The sequence below is a fragment of the Musa acuminata genome, chromosome BXJ1-8, assembly GCF_036884655.1.
Source record: "Musa acuminata AAA Group cultivar baxijiao chromosome BXJ1-8, Cavendish_Baxijiao_AAA, whole genome shotgun sequence".
NCBI lineage: Eukaryota > Viridiplantae > Streptophyta > Magnoliopsida > Zingiberales > Musaceae > Musa > Musa acuminata.
In genome coordinates this window covers 1355642-1371978 of record NC_088334.1, presented here as the reverse complement: position 1 = coordinate 1371978, position 16337 = coordinate 1355642, and the positions used below count along the sequence as shown (strand labels likewise).

Here is a 16337-nt window from a genome sequence, read left to right as displayed (position 1 = left end):
GAATCAACGAGCGTACTAATACCCGATTAATACATATATATTTATATATGTATATATATACATATATACATATACATATATACACATATACACATATACATATATATATATATGTATATGCATATATATATGTATACATATGTATATATACATATATATATATATATACATATATATATACATATATACATATATATATATATGTATATATATATGTATATATATATACAAGATTTGGAGGGTTAATATGGAAATTATCGATGTATATCTACCGCTGCACTCTGCCTTCGACCTCTCAAATCTCCCAATTTAGAAGCGGAAGCATGAAGCGGGGGTACGACGAAACCCCCTCCACCTCCTTCGGCCCGCCTAAATCCAAGCTCAGACTCGATTCCTACGGTAGTCCCACGCAAGATTTGACTTGCCCCCTTGTGTTTCCCCCGCCCGATTGTATTCGCCGTCATCGGCCCCGGAAATTAGGGTTCTTGATTGGGTTTTGGACACTCGTTTTACAGGTGAATCCCGTGCTGTGGAGGATAAGAGCTTCGAGAATGCCCGAAGAGTGGCGGATCATTACAGTGCAAGGTCGAATCAGACGCTGGAGGAGCGCGAGGCGAGCCCCATCATCCAGTTGAAGAAGCTTAACAATTGGGTGCGCTGTGACTTGCTTTTGCCATTTTTTCACATCTGTCTGGTGGAATGCTCTCGCGGTCGTTTCCTTGTGGTTGATGGTGTTCTTGTTCCACATTCATCTTTGGTCCATTGGATTAGGATTGGGCTTTAGGGTTGTTTCTATCACTCTTCTGAATGTGCGTATCTTAGCATCTGGATTTGATTGGTTGATGCTCTTGTTCATCGACCAGCAGATTGCTGATTTGATACTGGTTGTCGAAGAAGGAATGCATTTTCTTAGAAAGTAATATTTCTACTTAGAAGTCATGTTTTTAGCATCTTCTCGGGGCCAACATTGTGTTAAATTGATTATAAGGCAAATGATGTTTTTGAGCATTTGTTCTGATGGGCGGTTCAGATATGATAATATCTTCTTGGCAGCTGCCTTTTCCTGATTGACTTCTTCATGTTGATCCTCAATATTATTGTTTCTCCCGCGACTGATATTTTTTGGCCATATTTGTTGCACAGATTAAAAGTGTCCTCATTCAGCTGTATGCTCGCCCAAAAGATGCTGTTCTTGATATTGCTTGTGGGAAGGTTAGTAGCGTGAATGTTTGGGACAGTTACTGTATCTATACCATGCTACCTATCAGTAGTCCACAAATGCTCCGCTTGTTCACATTTTGTGTATTCACTATTTATCCGGCTTATTGCTGGTTGCTCAGCTTCTTTGGATATTGCTGTCATGCTAACTATTCAATGTTCTGTATCCTAGTTCATGTTAACCTTTGTTGCCCTTTTAGGGTGGTGACTTGATCAAATGGGACAAAGCAAGAATTGGATATTACGTGGGGGTGGATATAGCAGAGGGCTCTGTAAGTGCCTCCATATTGTTTTCATGATAATAATTCGATAATAATTCTCCATGCTTCATTGGTACAATATCCTATTCTCTAAGGTAATGAGTTATCTTATACTGTAGTTCCTCAGGTATTCTACAGAAAATATGCATCTTAATACTCATGCCATTTGCATCCAAGTTCTTTTACAGCAGTTGGAAATGAATTGCTGATTAAAATGTTAATTGTCATTCTGTGTTCAAAGAATATAATTTGGTGCTTGCTTGAGAGGGGGATTGTGCAAGGACACAGGAGAGGATAAAGATTTGAGATGATATCTTATTGGAAGAATCATGCCTCGGTTGTATTTGTCCAGACTTTAACTTTTGAATCCCAATTGAGAATCAGCTCCACTAGTCTATTTTGTTCAGACTCAGACATTTAAGTCCCAATTGATGATCAGCACCATTTATCATGGTTTCTTTCTTGCCATGTCGCTCACTGAGGAAATGGCACCACATAAACTGGAAAACATGCCTCCCAATGTTCCTTCTTGTCATTCCTAAATAAAATTTTCATTCTCCACTCCCTGTATCATTCGTTATCTTTTGTCTAAAATGACTTACTTTGCTGTTATGGCATGTTTATTGTCTTCTTTAGACATGTCTGAACCATGTATACGATATTTTTTTCAATTGTTGGATAGTGCTACCCTTAAATTTCCATAGGCCAGCCATCTTTTTGCAGTCATGCGCAACAGAATCCATACGACATATGCGATGCCATTTAGCTCTTGCATATTTTGCTTAAGTTTCAGATAATAAGATTTTTAATATTTCTCTGAGATGCATACAGATTAGAGACTGTCAGACTCGATATAATGGAGATTTAGACCAGCAACAACGCAGGAAGAAGTTCAGTTTCCCTGCACGCCTAATTTGTGCTGATTGTTATGAGGTAATGAAGTTTCTACCCTTATCATTAGTTTAAGTATGAAAGCTTGAGATAAGGTGCTTTCTCTCCTTTTATTTTGGCATCTGACTAGTAGGATGGAGGTTAGATTAATTTTTGGTTCTCTTGTGAATTATCTTCTATATGGTTTTCTTGTGATGCGGCTGCTGCATAAGTATTTTTTTGACAAAAAGGGTCATGTATTACTGAACTTCGGAGACATCCAGTAGATATCCTCATTCCCCAAAATAAGATACACTGTGAACCCAACTAAGGCTGGCCTCCCTATGTGTTACAGTTATAGGTTCTGTCAATTTATCTGAACCCCACAACATTCACCCTGTTGGCAAGATGTCTAATAACACAAATTACGGCTTAAGAGTCCATGGAGTCCCTTGTACACCATTTACACTGTTATTTATATCTAAAGCATCCGACTGGACTTCGATACTCTCAAGCCGGAGTTGATGAGCCTTCTTCGTTCCTTCTAACATTGTTTGAAACTGAGCCATCTACTATTGCATCAGTATATTACCAGTACTTCGTTCTCTTATACTAGCAGTTGCTTGCAAAATTTATCAAGCTTAGATTATTTTTTGTCTGGTACTCATATGTTATATATTGATTCTATATATACTATGGGCTTCTAATGTATAATATTCAGAACTAGTACTTCATGATGCCCAGCTGTGACTTTTGTTGTCTTCTTGATTTCAGGTTCGCTTAGACAAGTATTTGTGTGATGATGCACCATTTGATATTTGCAGCTGCCAGGTGACTAGTTTGATGCATTTAGAGCTGCATGAGTTTTCTTCAAGAAATCTGGACTATAGTCTTATAGATATTTCAATATTTCTGATTTTAACCAATTGTGCTATGAGTTATTTGTAGCATATTACTCATAACAGAAAGTAAACTTGAAACTTCTTATGTAAGAATAAGTTGCTTAGATGATTATTAAATGGTTTTATGAACTATGTCAGTTTGCTTTACACTACTCATGGTCAACTGAAGCACGTGCAAGGAAAGCATTGGCGAATGTATCTGCATTGCTTCGGCCTGGAGGAACTTTTATTGGGACAATGCCTGATGCAAATGTGATTATCAAAAGGCTCAGGGAAGGTATTCAGATTTTAGCACCTTATTTCAATTTGTTTGGAAATTCCTAATTTTTCATGTTACTTCGTTATTTGTAATGTTTCTATAGCAGAGTAGTTTTACTTATTTCATTTTGTTCTGCTGTAATGGTGAATAAGATTTTGTTGGAAATACTAATGAGACCTGCTTGGCTGATGCTTGAACTTAGTTTTTTCAACTGTTTTGGCTAAAAGAATACTTATTAATCAACTAATGTAATACCTTCTGAAAATTTATTCTAATCAGTCCCTCTTCGTTTAAGATATGAAAGAAGTTTTTTATTGAATTCATTTGGAATAGGAATTTGATTAATCTGTAATATTTGCATCGAGAAGATTCATATATAGTAATGTGAGTTACAACTTTTATCTATTGGGAAGGATATGTAATGGGATCTTTAAGCATTTGGATGGTGCTATGCAGCCTGCTCATGTGCCGACGTGTACAACTAAGTTCATTCTGAAAGAAAATTTTGAAGACACACTTCCCTTCTTTCATTTATCACAAATTAATTTCATCTTATAACCATTACAGAAGCAAATATGTAGAGTGTTTAACAAATTAACTGTCTTCTTGAAGTACAAGATCATTTGGTATATATATATATATATATATATATATATATATATATATATATATGTGTGTGTATATATATATGTGTGTATATATATATGTGTGTATATATATATGTGTATATATATATATGCATGTATATATATATATATGTGTATATATATATATGCATGTATATATATACACATATATATGTGTATATATATATATGTATATCTGTATATCTGTATATGTATATATATACATATATATACATGTATGTATATATATACATATATATACATGTATGTATATATATACCCAAAAAGATGTTGGAGGTTGCACATAAGAGAGCACAGATGCCATTCTAATTTCACATTATGGCTTTTTTATGTTTCTCTTCTGTCCTTGTGTCCATAGTAGGAAATCATATATGGTATAACCTTCTTGGATCTTCCATTTATGGTTTATCTCTTGCTTTGCAATCAGCTGAAGGATTAGAATTTGGGAACAGTGTTTATTGGATATGCTTTGATGAAGAATATTCTTCCAAGGTTAGCTAGCTCTTACTCTTTTTCTCCAATCCTTTATTGATTGTTTTCTAATATTCAGTTATTCATTAAGTATATTATCTTTTAACAAGTGTTAGTAGTAACAATTGAACACTTTGACATGGCTCAGAAATTCAAACCATCTAGCCCATTTGGAGTCAAGTACAAGTTTCATTTAGAGGTAAGGAAAAGGCCAGGATTTTCTCTATGCTCTACCCCACTTTCAGTAAATGCTTTGTTTATGGCTTTCTGCTACATTGTGCATCTGTAGTTGACAACCAAACCAAGCATCTAACTCTAAAGTCCTTTGACTGTGTTATAAGGCATTATGTTATCTTCTGTTATTATTATGCAATGACACCTTTGTTTAGAAGTGCTTCTATGAGTTCTGTTTCTCTGAAATTATAAACTTGGATTGAATTAGTATGACTTCTTTTGCAACTAATTGTTTTATGACTAATAGGTTTCATCTTTCAGTTAATTCTTTTGAGTCATTGGTGTATATAAAAGCACAACCAAATGTGGGCATATTACTCTAATTCAGTTAAACAATGCGATTAAGATGTATGGTCAAGCCATCTTAAAAAAATGTATGGTCAAGCCGTGCTATTAGTTATTTTCAGACTTTCTGTTCATTTGATGTTTCAGTTTGCAAGCTTTTGCCGCAAATTGCTTATGTACCTGACTGAATTAAGTGCCATGCAGGATGCTGTTGATTGTCCTGAGTGGATTGTTCCATTTCATGTCTTCAAGTGCCTAGCAGAAGAGGTACTGGTTGAAACTCCTTTCAGAACTTGGTTTTCTGTTGGATAATATACTCTGTTGAGTTTACTTAATGTATGTCATATGATCCAGTTAATTTGTTTTTGCAATTTGTTTCTGGTCGTGATTAAATTGGCAATGACTTCTATTTCTATGACTTTGATTATTTCGGAATAGGAGTCACTAGTGCATTTTGTTTAATGTTTGTTTGCATATGCCAAATTTACATCATTTATATGCGTATTAAGTTGTCAGCATTTAACAAAAAGTAACCTGTGAACATGTGCTGTCTATTTGACATATCTATTTTAATTTGGCCTGTGAACATGTACTGTATATTTGACATATCCTCATCCTGAAGTTACACCTACCACATGGGTCTTGTTAATTTAACCTGATGATACAGTAGTTGATTACTTCATTTTTGTTAGTTACATAAAATGACTCATCTATTTTGTAATTTGTTCTACATGGCACCTTTTGTTTATGTGTAACCAACCTAGACTTTCCGCAAGAAACATTCCCCCTTGTTTTATGTTGATGAATGAGCGAAGTGGGACCACGGTGGCAAGGACCAGCAAGCAGGTGAGATTATGGTTCCATTTGCATGCATGTCTGCACAATCAGTCCATAATTTTTCTTTCCATGTCTAAAGTACAATGTAAAATTATGTCTTTAAAATTCATTATTCAGCTATTTTTTGGTTCTCAACCAACGAGTGCTGACAATGTTTTGTTCAACCATGTTTGTCTTGTTGTGTTAACATCTGTTTTTGGACATTCATGATCTTCTATGACACCACCTATAACAAACATAGTTTTGTTCTTTGCAACTGATTCTCAAATTCTTTAGTTTCTTTTTGTTGCACAGTATGATCTGGAGCTCATTTTTGTGAAAAACTCACATGAGTTTGTTAATGAGTTTTTAAAAAAGCCTGAGTTTGTTGACCTCATGCGAAGACTCGGTGCTCTAGGCGATGGAAATCAGGATCAAAGTAAGATCTTTTATTCTGTGAACTTATTAGGCCTCATGCTGATGTCCCTTTCCTAAACATTGAAACATGCAGGCACATTATCTCAGGACGAGTGGGATGTGGCGTACCTCTACTTGGCGTTTGTGTTGAGAAAGGTAACCAACAATGTTTACTTTTGGTTCGAATTGGATCACATTATTAGGGTGACTCTTTTGCAGAGAGGTCAGCCAAGTTCAAGTCGGAGGAACAGCAACATCAATAAAGGGAAAATGCACATATCAGAGGATGACATTGAGTTCATCAGTAGCTGAGTTTTCTTTTGTTTTGGTTAAGATGGTGCTCCAGTCCGCGCTATCATACAAAGAGCGTTGGGGTCTACATGACAGTACTCATGGAGCTAACAAATAATAAAGCAAGCAGGATAAGATTTATACAAATGGGTTTGGCTAAAATCTGTTTCCTAGTGCAAGTTAGATAAATTGATGATGAAAATTTCTTTCTGGTGTACCAGCAGACTGATTACTTGTTTATTTTTTGTTACAAAGAAAAAATTAGCATCTTACTTGTTCCAATGACTGATTGTACCAGAGTTTGCTAACAGTTGGATCTGTCTTCTTAAATTGCAGTAGCTCCTCAAGTAGATAGATCTTCACTTGTCTACTTGCAAAGGATGATCATGAAGCTCTTGTGAGTTAAGGAAATATATTTTGTTGGCATCTTCCATTTTTCCTTCTTTGCAGCAAGCTCTTGTGATAGGACCGAACACAACCTACAATGATCACAAGGTCTGCATCTGGTCCTTTTTCATCTAATTTGATCAATCATTTTGATTGACAACCTGTCTAAGTGCCCCACATCAATTATGATCATGACTCTATCAAAGAACAGAGTATATATTTCAACTCAATCGGTTAATGTGGTTGTTGACCACTCGCATGCTGCTATTTTGTATTTTTGATCTTTCGTGACCAACTATTTCTCAAAGAGAAATAATCTTTGAGATTGTTTTGTGAGACTCATCTATCATAGAATAATGTTGCTAGGCCAAAAAGTAATTTCTCAAGATCCATTGGTGGATCACATCCTAGAAATTAGACATTTCGAGATGATGTAGACGTCTGTCTCTCAGGAACGGTATGCAAAGATTTCATTGCCGACCTTTTCTGTCCCAATCGTGTGGCTATTGAAATGTCTACTCCTGATGATGAGTTGGAATCCACACGATCGATGCGATGCCATGCGACGCGAGCTCGAGGAAAACTTACTTGATTGAAACGCAAGTGGTCGACGTTGCGACGCGCTCTCTGCAAGCAGTGCCCAGCTGTTGTTGCACATCGAGACGGATAGAACTCATCGGATGAGAGTTTAATCTCCAAAACTTAAGCTTGCTTGCATCTTCTGCAGACGAAAATGACTGCATTGAGTTGCCTCTCTGTAGTCGTCGAGACAACAGTTTGGAGTACTACTACTCATGCACAGCCCCTGTTGCAGCTTCTGCATCAACTGCTACGTGCATCGGAGGACCCATTACACAGAGGGTTCATGCGCGATGGATGGTGAGATGTGACAGCACGGTTAATAATATGCTATTTGGTCATGGAAGTAGTAACATACACACAGATTGATGGATAGGGTACAGCCAACGGATTCAGGAATCGTAAGCTAATGATCAGATACCTTTCTTTCATCTTATCTCAATTATGCAGACATCGAGTTGTGACAAGAAGGAAATCCCGAATTCCATTTCTTTCTGTCACAGTTCGTTCCTATGTCTTTGCATCTCCATAATCTTGTTTCTTTTTATCTGACATTTCCAAATGCTAAATCCAGTTGTCTTCTCATGTCATTGACAGAGACACTGCGGTCGCTTTCTCTCGTGACCTCGAATCTACTCGGATCGCTCACCGATAATCGCCGAAGGCCACCAGTCGTCCCACTGTCCTCTTCCACGACGTGAAGAACAACCCTGCTGATTCCCACTTTATATAAGGCCACCACTCCAAGATTCTAAGAGCCACCTGATCAGTAGTTTTGAGCTCCCTTGGCCATCCATGGCTCGATCGCTTCTGCTCTTCATCTTCGTTCTTGAGCTCATTCTCGGTCAGGCAGCGGCTCGGCTGACGCCGGCGGAGACACCGTCCTCTAGCGTGAGTCCAGACGGAGGAGACCCAGGGCTACTTTCGCCGGCGGCGCTTCGGCTCGCCCAGCACCACCGGACGTCGGATAAGTCGATCGCAGGAGCTGAAGTTATTCTCGGAGGGTTTGCTACTGTAGTCTTCGGTGCCATCTTCGCTTATATTCGGGTCACCAGGAAGAGAAGCTCCGATAACAAAGCCTGAGCTGCACATAACAATGATTTTTCGCATGTATATATATATATACAGAGAGAGAGAGAGAGAGAGAGGGAACTTCTGCAGTGATCTGGTTGAGTAGATCTTCTTGTGTTCTTTCAATGGAAACTTTTAGAGAGAGAGAGAGATTCTGTTCATTATGGTATTATCTTTTTCTTGAACTATGAAAGCATTGTGAGATGACCAGATCCTTTTTCTTATCAATCATTCCCAGATCTGAACCACGCAGTCTCTTGGTTTTAGCTCACCAGCTATACATGAGGGGTACATCTATGAGAGAAAGGCCACATCCTCCATGGTTGGCTGGGAAGAACAAGTGCACAGCATCTGTCTTTGTATGTGTCTGCAATTACTCAAACGATCGATGTCTACGTGCATTCTTCCTCATGAAAGCTGTTTCTTTGCACAGTGAACATCATACAGCTAAAACTGGACCCCCACCTTTGGAAACCTCACCATCTTTAACGATGGAAGACGTCATATTCTCATACCATTTCTCGTATTCTCTGTACATATTACAGAACACACATTAGAATTTACTCGCCATTGCATCCTACAAGCACAGCATCCAAGACTAGTAGACGTATGATGATATATGCTGCCACATCGCCGCTACACTCTGCCTATATTGTTTTCTTGGCGACACATATGTACGACGAGGAACGAGCTGCTGACGCGTCATGCAGTCATTGGATGACTAGTCACGTGGGAACCATTTCGGAGACTTGAAAGTCAACCCCGGGGATGAGCTTCTCGTGGTTCATGCCGTGTCTTAAGGTCGCATTCACGTAGGTGCGGTTTCCAGGAAGACGACATGCATGGCCTCCTTTAGCTCCTCGTGATCCAGCCAAACCAGCCATGCACCCGCCTTCCAAAAGCTTACGTCTTGCTCACGGTGCCTTAGTTAGCCGGCAACCATGGCAGCTTCCTTCCCTGTAGAAAGCAAGAACATGGCTGATCATGAGGATCCAGATAGCTTCCAGGACTTCCTTCCGACGATGGCGGCGCGGCTGGGGACGGAGGGGCTGATCGAGGAACTGTGCAAGGGGTTCCGGCTGCTGATGGATCCAGAGAAGCGGGTGATCACCGTCGAGAGCCTGAAGAGGAACTCGGCGGCGATCGGGGTGGCGGGGCTCGGCGACGAGGACCTTGTGGAGATGGTGAGGAAGGGGGACCTGAACGGGGACGGAGCCTTGGACCAGATGGAGTTCTGCGTGCTCATGTTCAGGTTGAGCCCCGAGCTCATGGAAGGCCGTGAGGGAAGCTCTCGAGACGTTCAAGTCCCTTGATGAGCTCAGTACTTAACGCTTCTCCTCCTCCTCCTCGAGGAGCTCCAGTGTGTGTAATTTATATGTGTGCGCTCATAATCTCTCATCAGACTCAATGTTTTATGAAAAGGAACAGAAAATTAATAATTAGATAATAAAATACATGTTTTTGAATATTGAATTCTTTATGTTCGATTTTGCAATGCTGTCTTGCGATCAGCAAATCTAAAATTTCAAATGAGATGGGAGTTTTATGTTCCCAATGAATCCGTAAGAATCTCGAACGTCTGTGTTTGTTGTGATTTCTGTTTTAGAAAGATCACACTATCTTATCCTATACATCTCATCAAATCTAACCGGAGAATCTCTATATATACACTACGAATTCATGTGTCTTTGACATCAAGCTTCCTCCCCCTCTCCTCTCTCCTCCTCCTTCCCACCTTGTTAGTGCCAACAGAAACCTCTGGTTTCGAAACAATGGCGGGCGGTGCAGTGATGGCGCCTGGTGCGTCGAAGGCTTACCCCGGGAAGATGACTCTCTACGTCTTCGTCACCTGCCTCGTGGCCTCCTCTGGTGGCCTCATCTTTGGTTACGATATTGGAATCTCCGGTAACATCTCGTTCATCCCTCGATGTATTGACTCTGCATCGCTTCCAATCTAGCCTAACGACTTGCATCTTCTTCTTCTTCTTCTTCCTCGAGGACAGGGGGGATCACGTCGATGGATACGTTCCTGCAGAAATTCTTCCCCAAGGTGTACTATAAGGAGAAGCATACACTGAGCAGGAACCAGTACTGCGAGTTCGACAGCCAGCTCCTGACGACCTTCACGTCTTCGCTCTACCTGGCCGCGTTGGTCGCCTCCTTCTTCGCCTCCGCCGTAACGAGGGCCTTCGGAAGAAGGATCTCCATGTTGGGCGGAGGAATCATCTTCCTTGGTGGCGCCGCAATCAATGGCGGCGCTAAGGACGTGGCTATGCTTATCATAGGTCGCATCCTTCTTGGTATTGGCGTTGGATTCGCCAGCCAGGTATGCTTTCTTGATCGATCAAACTAATAATGAATCTGTTCTGCTCTGATCTTGCTACTACTTGGTGGAACAGTCCGTTCCGCTCTACCTCTCGGAGATGGCTCCGGCAAAGCTCCGCGGCATGCTCAACATTGCCTTCCAGCTTATGATCACCATTGGCATCTTCATCGCCAACGTGGTGAACTATGCCACCAACAAGATCGAGGGCGGGTGGGGTTGGCGCCTCGGCCTGGGTCTTGCCGCCGTACCAGCCATCATCATCACCGTCGGCTCCCTCTTCCTCCCCGACACCCCCAACTCGCTGATCGAGCGTGGCCACAACGAGCAAGCCATGTCCATGCTTCGAAAGATCCGTGGAACCGATGACATCAAAGCCGAGTACGACGACCTCGTCGCGGCCAGCGAAGACTCCCAAGTCGTCAAGCATCCATGGAGCACCCTGTTGCGGAGAAAATACAGGCCGCAGCTGTGCATGTCCTTGTTAATCCCCACCTTCCAGCAGCTCACTGGCATCAACGTCGTCATGTTCTACGCTCCCGTCTTGTTCAAGACCCTCGGTTTCGGCGACGACGCTTCCTTGATGTCCGCCGTCATCACGGGATTGGTCAACGTCGTCGCCACTTTCGTTTCGATCATCACCGTTGACAAAGTTGGCCGCCGTGCTCTCTTTCTCCAGGGTGGTGTTCAGATGGTGATCTCTCAGGTAAGGTAACCTTGTTTTCGAGCTACCTGTGATCAGCCTTGTGATACTTACATGGCGGTGTTGTGGATCAGATCCTTGTGGGCACTTTGATCGGGATCAAGTTCGGCGCAAACGGGCAGGGAGAGATAACGAAGACGTACGCCGTCTTGGTGGTTGTCTGCATCTGCGTCTTCGTCACAGCCTTCGCCTGGTCTTGGGGTCCCCTGGGATGGCTGGTGCCCAGCGAGATCTTCCCGCTGGAGGTCAGATCAGCCGCGCAAAGTATCAATGTGTCGGTGAACATGTTGTTCACCTTCGTGGTGGCCCAGATCTTCCTGCCATTGCTCTGCCACCTCAGGTTTGGGCTCTTCTACTTCTTTGCTGCATGGGAGGTGGCCATGACCATCTTCATCGCCTTGTTCCTTCCCGAGACCAAGAACATGCCGATCGAAGAGATGGCTCTGGTGTGGAAGGAGCATTGGTTCTGGTCCAGATTCGTCAACGATGATACCGACATGGAGGCGGCACGAAGAAACCGAGGGTAATCCATCCAGCCATGTTCGCATCAGTCTTTGCTTTTGAGTCAACAGCGTTCTTAGGGTTTGCAGTCCGGTTTAGTTAAGTCATCGTCCGCCGCAATAACTTGTATCTAGTGGAGATTTGCTTTCAGTCAATAATATTTGTCTTTGTTCGTTATAAACTTGATGACAATGTTTTCGTGTTTTGGCAAAATTCCTATTTGACCTTTTCTTAGATACGGTATCATCTTTACTCACGCATGTCTTTCAAAGTGAATTCGATTATAGTCGAGCAGTCATCTCCAAATTCTACCATTATAGACCAAACAATAGTTATAACTCCCATCAGGCACTTAAACACACAACATTAGACTTTAAAAATACTTGAAAATTTTCAAAATATTACTCATTTAACGCCAAAGTCGAAAAGTTTGTTAAAGCCCAAAACACCATATGATAATGAAATCCATCACTTCCCATGGTTCATCTCCAAGCCGCATCCTCATGCTGCATGCATGCTTCTTGTTGAAAAGAAGCCTCATTTGGCACCGCCGTGCTTTGCTTTTGTATGAGCTTGGAGACCATTGTCAGAGTTGAATTTCCTAGAGCGAATTATTGGAATTATATGCTTGGTCATATCTGACAAGTAGATCCTGGAGGAATGTTAGAAGAATTAGAAACATACTTGCCACATGACTTGCAATTGATTGAGCCGGCGGATTTAGGAGTCTGCTGTTTGGACTTGTCATTGGTAGTAGGTGTTTTTCCGCTTCGTTTTGCAGGGTTAGGGGTAGCGGGTTGGCCATCTTTCTTACCGGCACCACCTGCGAGCTCATTTTTTGTTACGTACAAGATAGAACGATACATAGATAAGATACAGCGAATGAGCCAAGTTTTACCTTTTTTCTGACTCCCTCCTGATCCTTGAGACACTCTTAACTTTGCTTTCTTTTCTGAAACAGGAGTTTTTAAGGCAGAACCAGCTGGTCTTTTATTAGAAGGCTCAGCCTGTAGATCAGGCAATGAAGATTTCATTTTTTCCATGGTTACAAGAATTCCAGCCAAATAACTAATCCGATGAATAGGCAAAGAATATGTTTCACCCAAATTACTGATGACTAAATAAATTTGCAAAAGATTTATTTACCTTTTTAACGGTAGCTTCATCCTCATCAGAGCTTTCATCCTCATCTTCACTATCGTCTTCAGCATCAGCTTTGGCCGTATCCTGAAAAAAGAAGTATCAAGCAAACAGTACAAAAATACTTATCAACAGCCCTAAAATAAAATATTATAAAATATTTTTCTTCACTTGAAATTTGCCAACAAAATGCAAAGTACCTACAGTAGTAAGACACCAAACAAACAGAACAGGCAGAACAAATAAATTTCCTCTAACATACTGGGTCAAACAAGATTATAATGTTTTGACAGTCGACGCACAGACCTCATCATCATCAGATTCATCTTCCTCGGACTCTTCATCATCTTCATCATCCTCCTTATTTACCTTTTGCTTATCAGCCTTCTTCAGTTCGGCTACTTTAGGCTTTCCCTTGGCAGAAGAGACATTTGACTTTCCTGCTGTGGACTTGGGTTGCTCATCCTTTACATTAGTCTTGCCTGAAAATTTAAAAAGAAACACCATCAAAACCATTGAGATATGGAACACAAACGAAATTAATATAAAAGAACAAAGCAAACTCAAAATCACACCATTTACAATATGCTCAAGTTGAATATCTTCATCAGCATCTGAGTCACTCTCTAGAAGTCAAACAGAGTAGCAAATGCTTTTGTTAGGAGACATAGAATGGTGAAAAATACAACTGAGATTAGCATAACAAGTCGTTACCATCAAAATCAGGAAATGTGGGCCAACAATCAAAATCCAAGTCAAGGAAATCAATAGCAGCAAGAATATGTTTACAAAGTGCAAGACATATGAGCATTGGACTGAAGTAGTAGGTATATTAGCTTCCCAAGGGAAAATAAAAAAGGATATTCATCTCCCCCCAATGCAACAGTTCTGTAGCCGCATAAGTAGACACTTGCATTCTTTGAGTTGTGAGATATCTCAAATTCTTTCTCAAATACCAAATCATATTGAATTTGAGCACATTTGTCCGCAGAGAGTGTTCCAAGTACTAACTTTTGGTTGTTAAACTTCACATAGATCAGTATGTTCTCATGTCCCTTGTCCTTCTTAGTCTCACCTAACGAAGCCTGCATAATAGTAGATAATACTTAGCAGTATAGCTTAATAGTATTGAGAACTATACACCAATATGTGGCCATGGAAAAACCTGAGAAAGATGCAGATATTTATCCTCTCCAGGATCAACCTTGACAGTCTCTTCAGGCTTAATCTCCACACCTGAAAATTTGCAGCAAAATTAGATGAATGAAAACAATGCTACAGGTAGAAACATCGAGAAAATATAAGGTAGGATCTTTTTTAAAGGGGGGAACTTATAACAACTTAATAGCCAAGGCAGCATACAAGTCACAACTCACCAATGTTAGACTAAGAACAAAAAATTGCACAAAATGATAAACACGATTAATAATGGAAATGGAACGAGAACGTTGGCTGAATTGAAAAAAAAGCTAGGACTTGAAGAGAATATCATAAAAAACCAAAGGGGATTCAGAGAACAATAATCATTCAAGTTCTAGCCAAGAAACTTTTAGCTGAGTTTATTCTTTTCTTTTTTTTCCACCGATGCTAAAGGTGGTGGCAACACTCAGAATATTTATGGTATAAAAATAAAACAATTATGAACCTATCATGACATCAAGAAAGTTTACAAAAAGTAGGTTCCGCATTGGTTTCACCAGTACATTCACAGTGCACTATCCAGCCAGATGTAACTAGTTGCTGCCAAGTGCTTGTGACTGCTTATCGCAATTAGAACACCAACTTTTTTTATTAAACAAACGAAAAAAAGAGAGGAAGAAACACCTTATAATCCCCCATCACGAAACTAAAGATAAGAACCTCCCTCATTTTCCCTCCAGTATCCAAGGGACACTACCATTTCATTAGGTATATACAACACAAGAATGTGACAGTAAACTATCTTTTGTAACCAATTTACAATAACCCACTGCAAGACTAAACTGCACGAGATACATAAACGTCGACCATGTAACGGATCCTATCACATTGCTATTGATCATCACTGAGAATGTTCCCGGAAAAAAACTATATTCTTGAGCGGATTCATCAGAAATGCTTTATGATGTATCTTTAATGCATATAGCTTTCCCGTGCGGGCCTCTTTCTGCGTTCATTCGAAGCATCACATAATTCGTCGAAGTCCACCGCCAAGAATGACATGAAGAAAATACGGACCTCGAGTATGAAAGAGAAACCATTTCACAGTATCAAGATGCGAAAATCTGGAAGAATAGTTCACGGTGCTTCAGAATAGGTGGTGAAAGTAACTATCTGGGACGCAGTGCCACAAAACAAGATCCAAAAAACAGAGAAATGAACACAACATGATGAATAAGAACCCAAAAACCCAAGATGCTCGCAGATAATCTCATGAACTACAAGGTCATCAACGGTTACGAGGCAAAATGAGCGGTCGGAGGGCAGATATCCAAATCCATAGTCGAACAGATGGACCAAATCGAGAGAGAAGGGGGACGGATACAACAAGAAGGAAGGGAAGTCGAGGCAGATTACCCCAGAACTCCATGGCAATGGGAAACGGGGATGCCGGGAAGAGAGGGGCGCGCGAAGCAACTGGCGAGTGGAGTGACGATTTAGGGTTTTGCGGGATCCACGAGTCATTTTAAAGCCGGGGAGAAGACCCATCGAAGCTTTCGGGCGCACATCCCTGCCGTTGATTGCTCGATCACGGAGGGCGTGTGTGAGAATGACTCACCGTTTGACCCGGCTCGCTTAAATCAAGTGTACGTCGCCTACGTGGCAATCATTTTCATATTTATTCCTTTAATTTTATATACCAAAAAAAGAGTGAGATAAGCTCTTAAGAAAACAGATGTGGGTTCAAAAATGCAGAGGGCTTATATGTCAAATACTGCCGATTCCACGGATTAATTGCAGAGAAGTCCTTCGCATTACCATTT

General features: G+C 40.7%; 4 protein-coding genes across 6 annotated transcripts; 3 read left to right on the top strand and 1 right to left on the bottom strand.

Annotated features, from left to right (window-relative positions):
* Positions 1-253: 253 nt before the first annotated feature.
* Positions 254-6952, top strand: LOC135680524 (mRNA cap guanine-N7 methyltransferase 1-like). 2 transcript variants are annotated; one of them, XM_065194491.1, is made up of 13 exons: positions 254-399; positions 516-652; positions 1144-1212; positions 1419-1490; positions 2310-2411; positions 3123-3179; positions 3389-3527; positions 4584-4648; positions 4776-4826; positions 5351-5413; positions 6278-6401; positions 6474-6535; positions 6599-6952. In XM_065194491.1, the coding sequence occupies exons 1-13, from the start codon at positions 261-263 to the stop codon at positions 6689-6691; spliced, it is 1173 nt and encodes a 390-aa protein (XP_065050563.1). In that variant the 5' UTR covers positions 254-260; the 3' UTR covers positions 6692-6952. The 2 variants fall into 2 exon arrangements, with proteins under 2 accessions (XP_065050563.1, XP_065050564.1); XM_065194492.1 differs by lacking the exons at positions 6474-6535; positions 6599-6952 and adding an exon at positions 5911-5992.
* Positions 6953-9657: 2705 nt separating this feature from the next.
* LOC103994397 (calcium-binding protein PBP1-like) lies at positions 9658-10173 on the top strand. The gene has a single exon (XM_009414717.3). It carries the CDS (start codon positions 9682-9684, stop codon positions 10018-10020), a length of 339 nt encoding a protein of 112 aa, XP_009412992.3. The 5' UTR covers positions 9658-9681; the 3' UTR covers positions 10021-10173.
* Positions 10174-10374: 201 nt separating this feature from the next.
* LOC135588893 (sugar transport protein MST8-like) lies at positions 10375-12409 on the top strand. Its single transcript, XM_065081235.1, has 4 exons — positions 10375-10612; positions 10711-11033; positions 11107-11736; positions 11808-12409. Exons 1-4 carry the CDS (start codon positions 10480-10482, stop codon positions 12258-12260), a joined length of 1539 nt encoding a protein of 512 aa, XP_064937307.1. The 5' UTR covers positions 10375-10479; the 3' UTR covers positions 12261-12409.
* A 205-nt stretch (positions 12410-12614) lies between these two features.
* On the bottom strand, positions 12615-16060 carry LOC135680522 (histone deacetylase HDT1-like). 2 transcript variants are annotated; one of them, XM_065194490.1, is made up of 10 exons: positions 15931-16060; positions 14540-14610; positions 14239-14459; positions 14089-14105; positions 13950-13988; positions 13681-13856; positions 13381-13461; positions 13133-13241; positions 12919-13057; positions 12615-12835 (listed from the first exon to the last, which is right to left on the bottom strand). In XM_065194490.1, the coding sequence occupies exons 1-10, from the start codon at positions 15941-15943 to the stop codon at positions 12772-12774; spliced, it is 930 nt and encodes a 309-aa protein (XP_065050562.1). In that variant the 5' UTR covers positions 15944-16060; the 3' UTR covers positions 12615-12771. The 2 variants fall into 2 exon arrangements, with proteins under 2 accessions (XP_065050562.1, XP_065050561.1); XM_065194489.1 differs by having other exon boundaries at positions 13950-14000; positions 15931-16058.
* Positions 16061-16337: the final 277 nt, after the last annotated feature.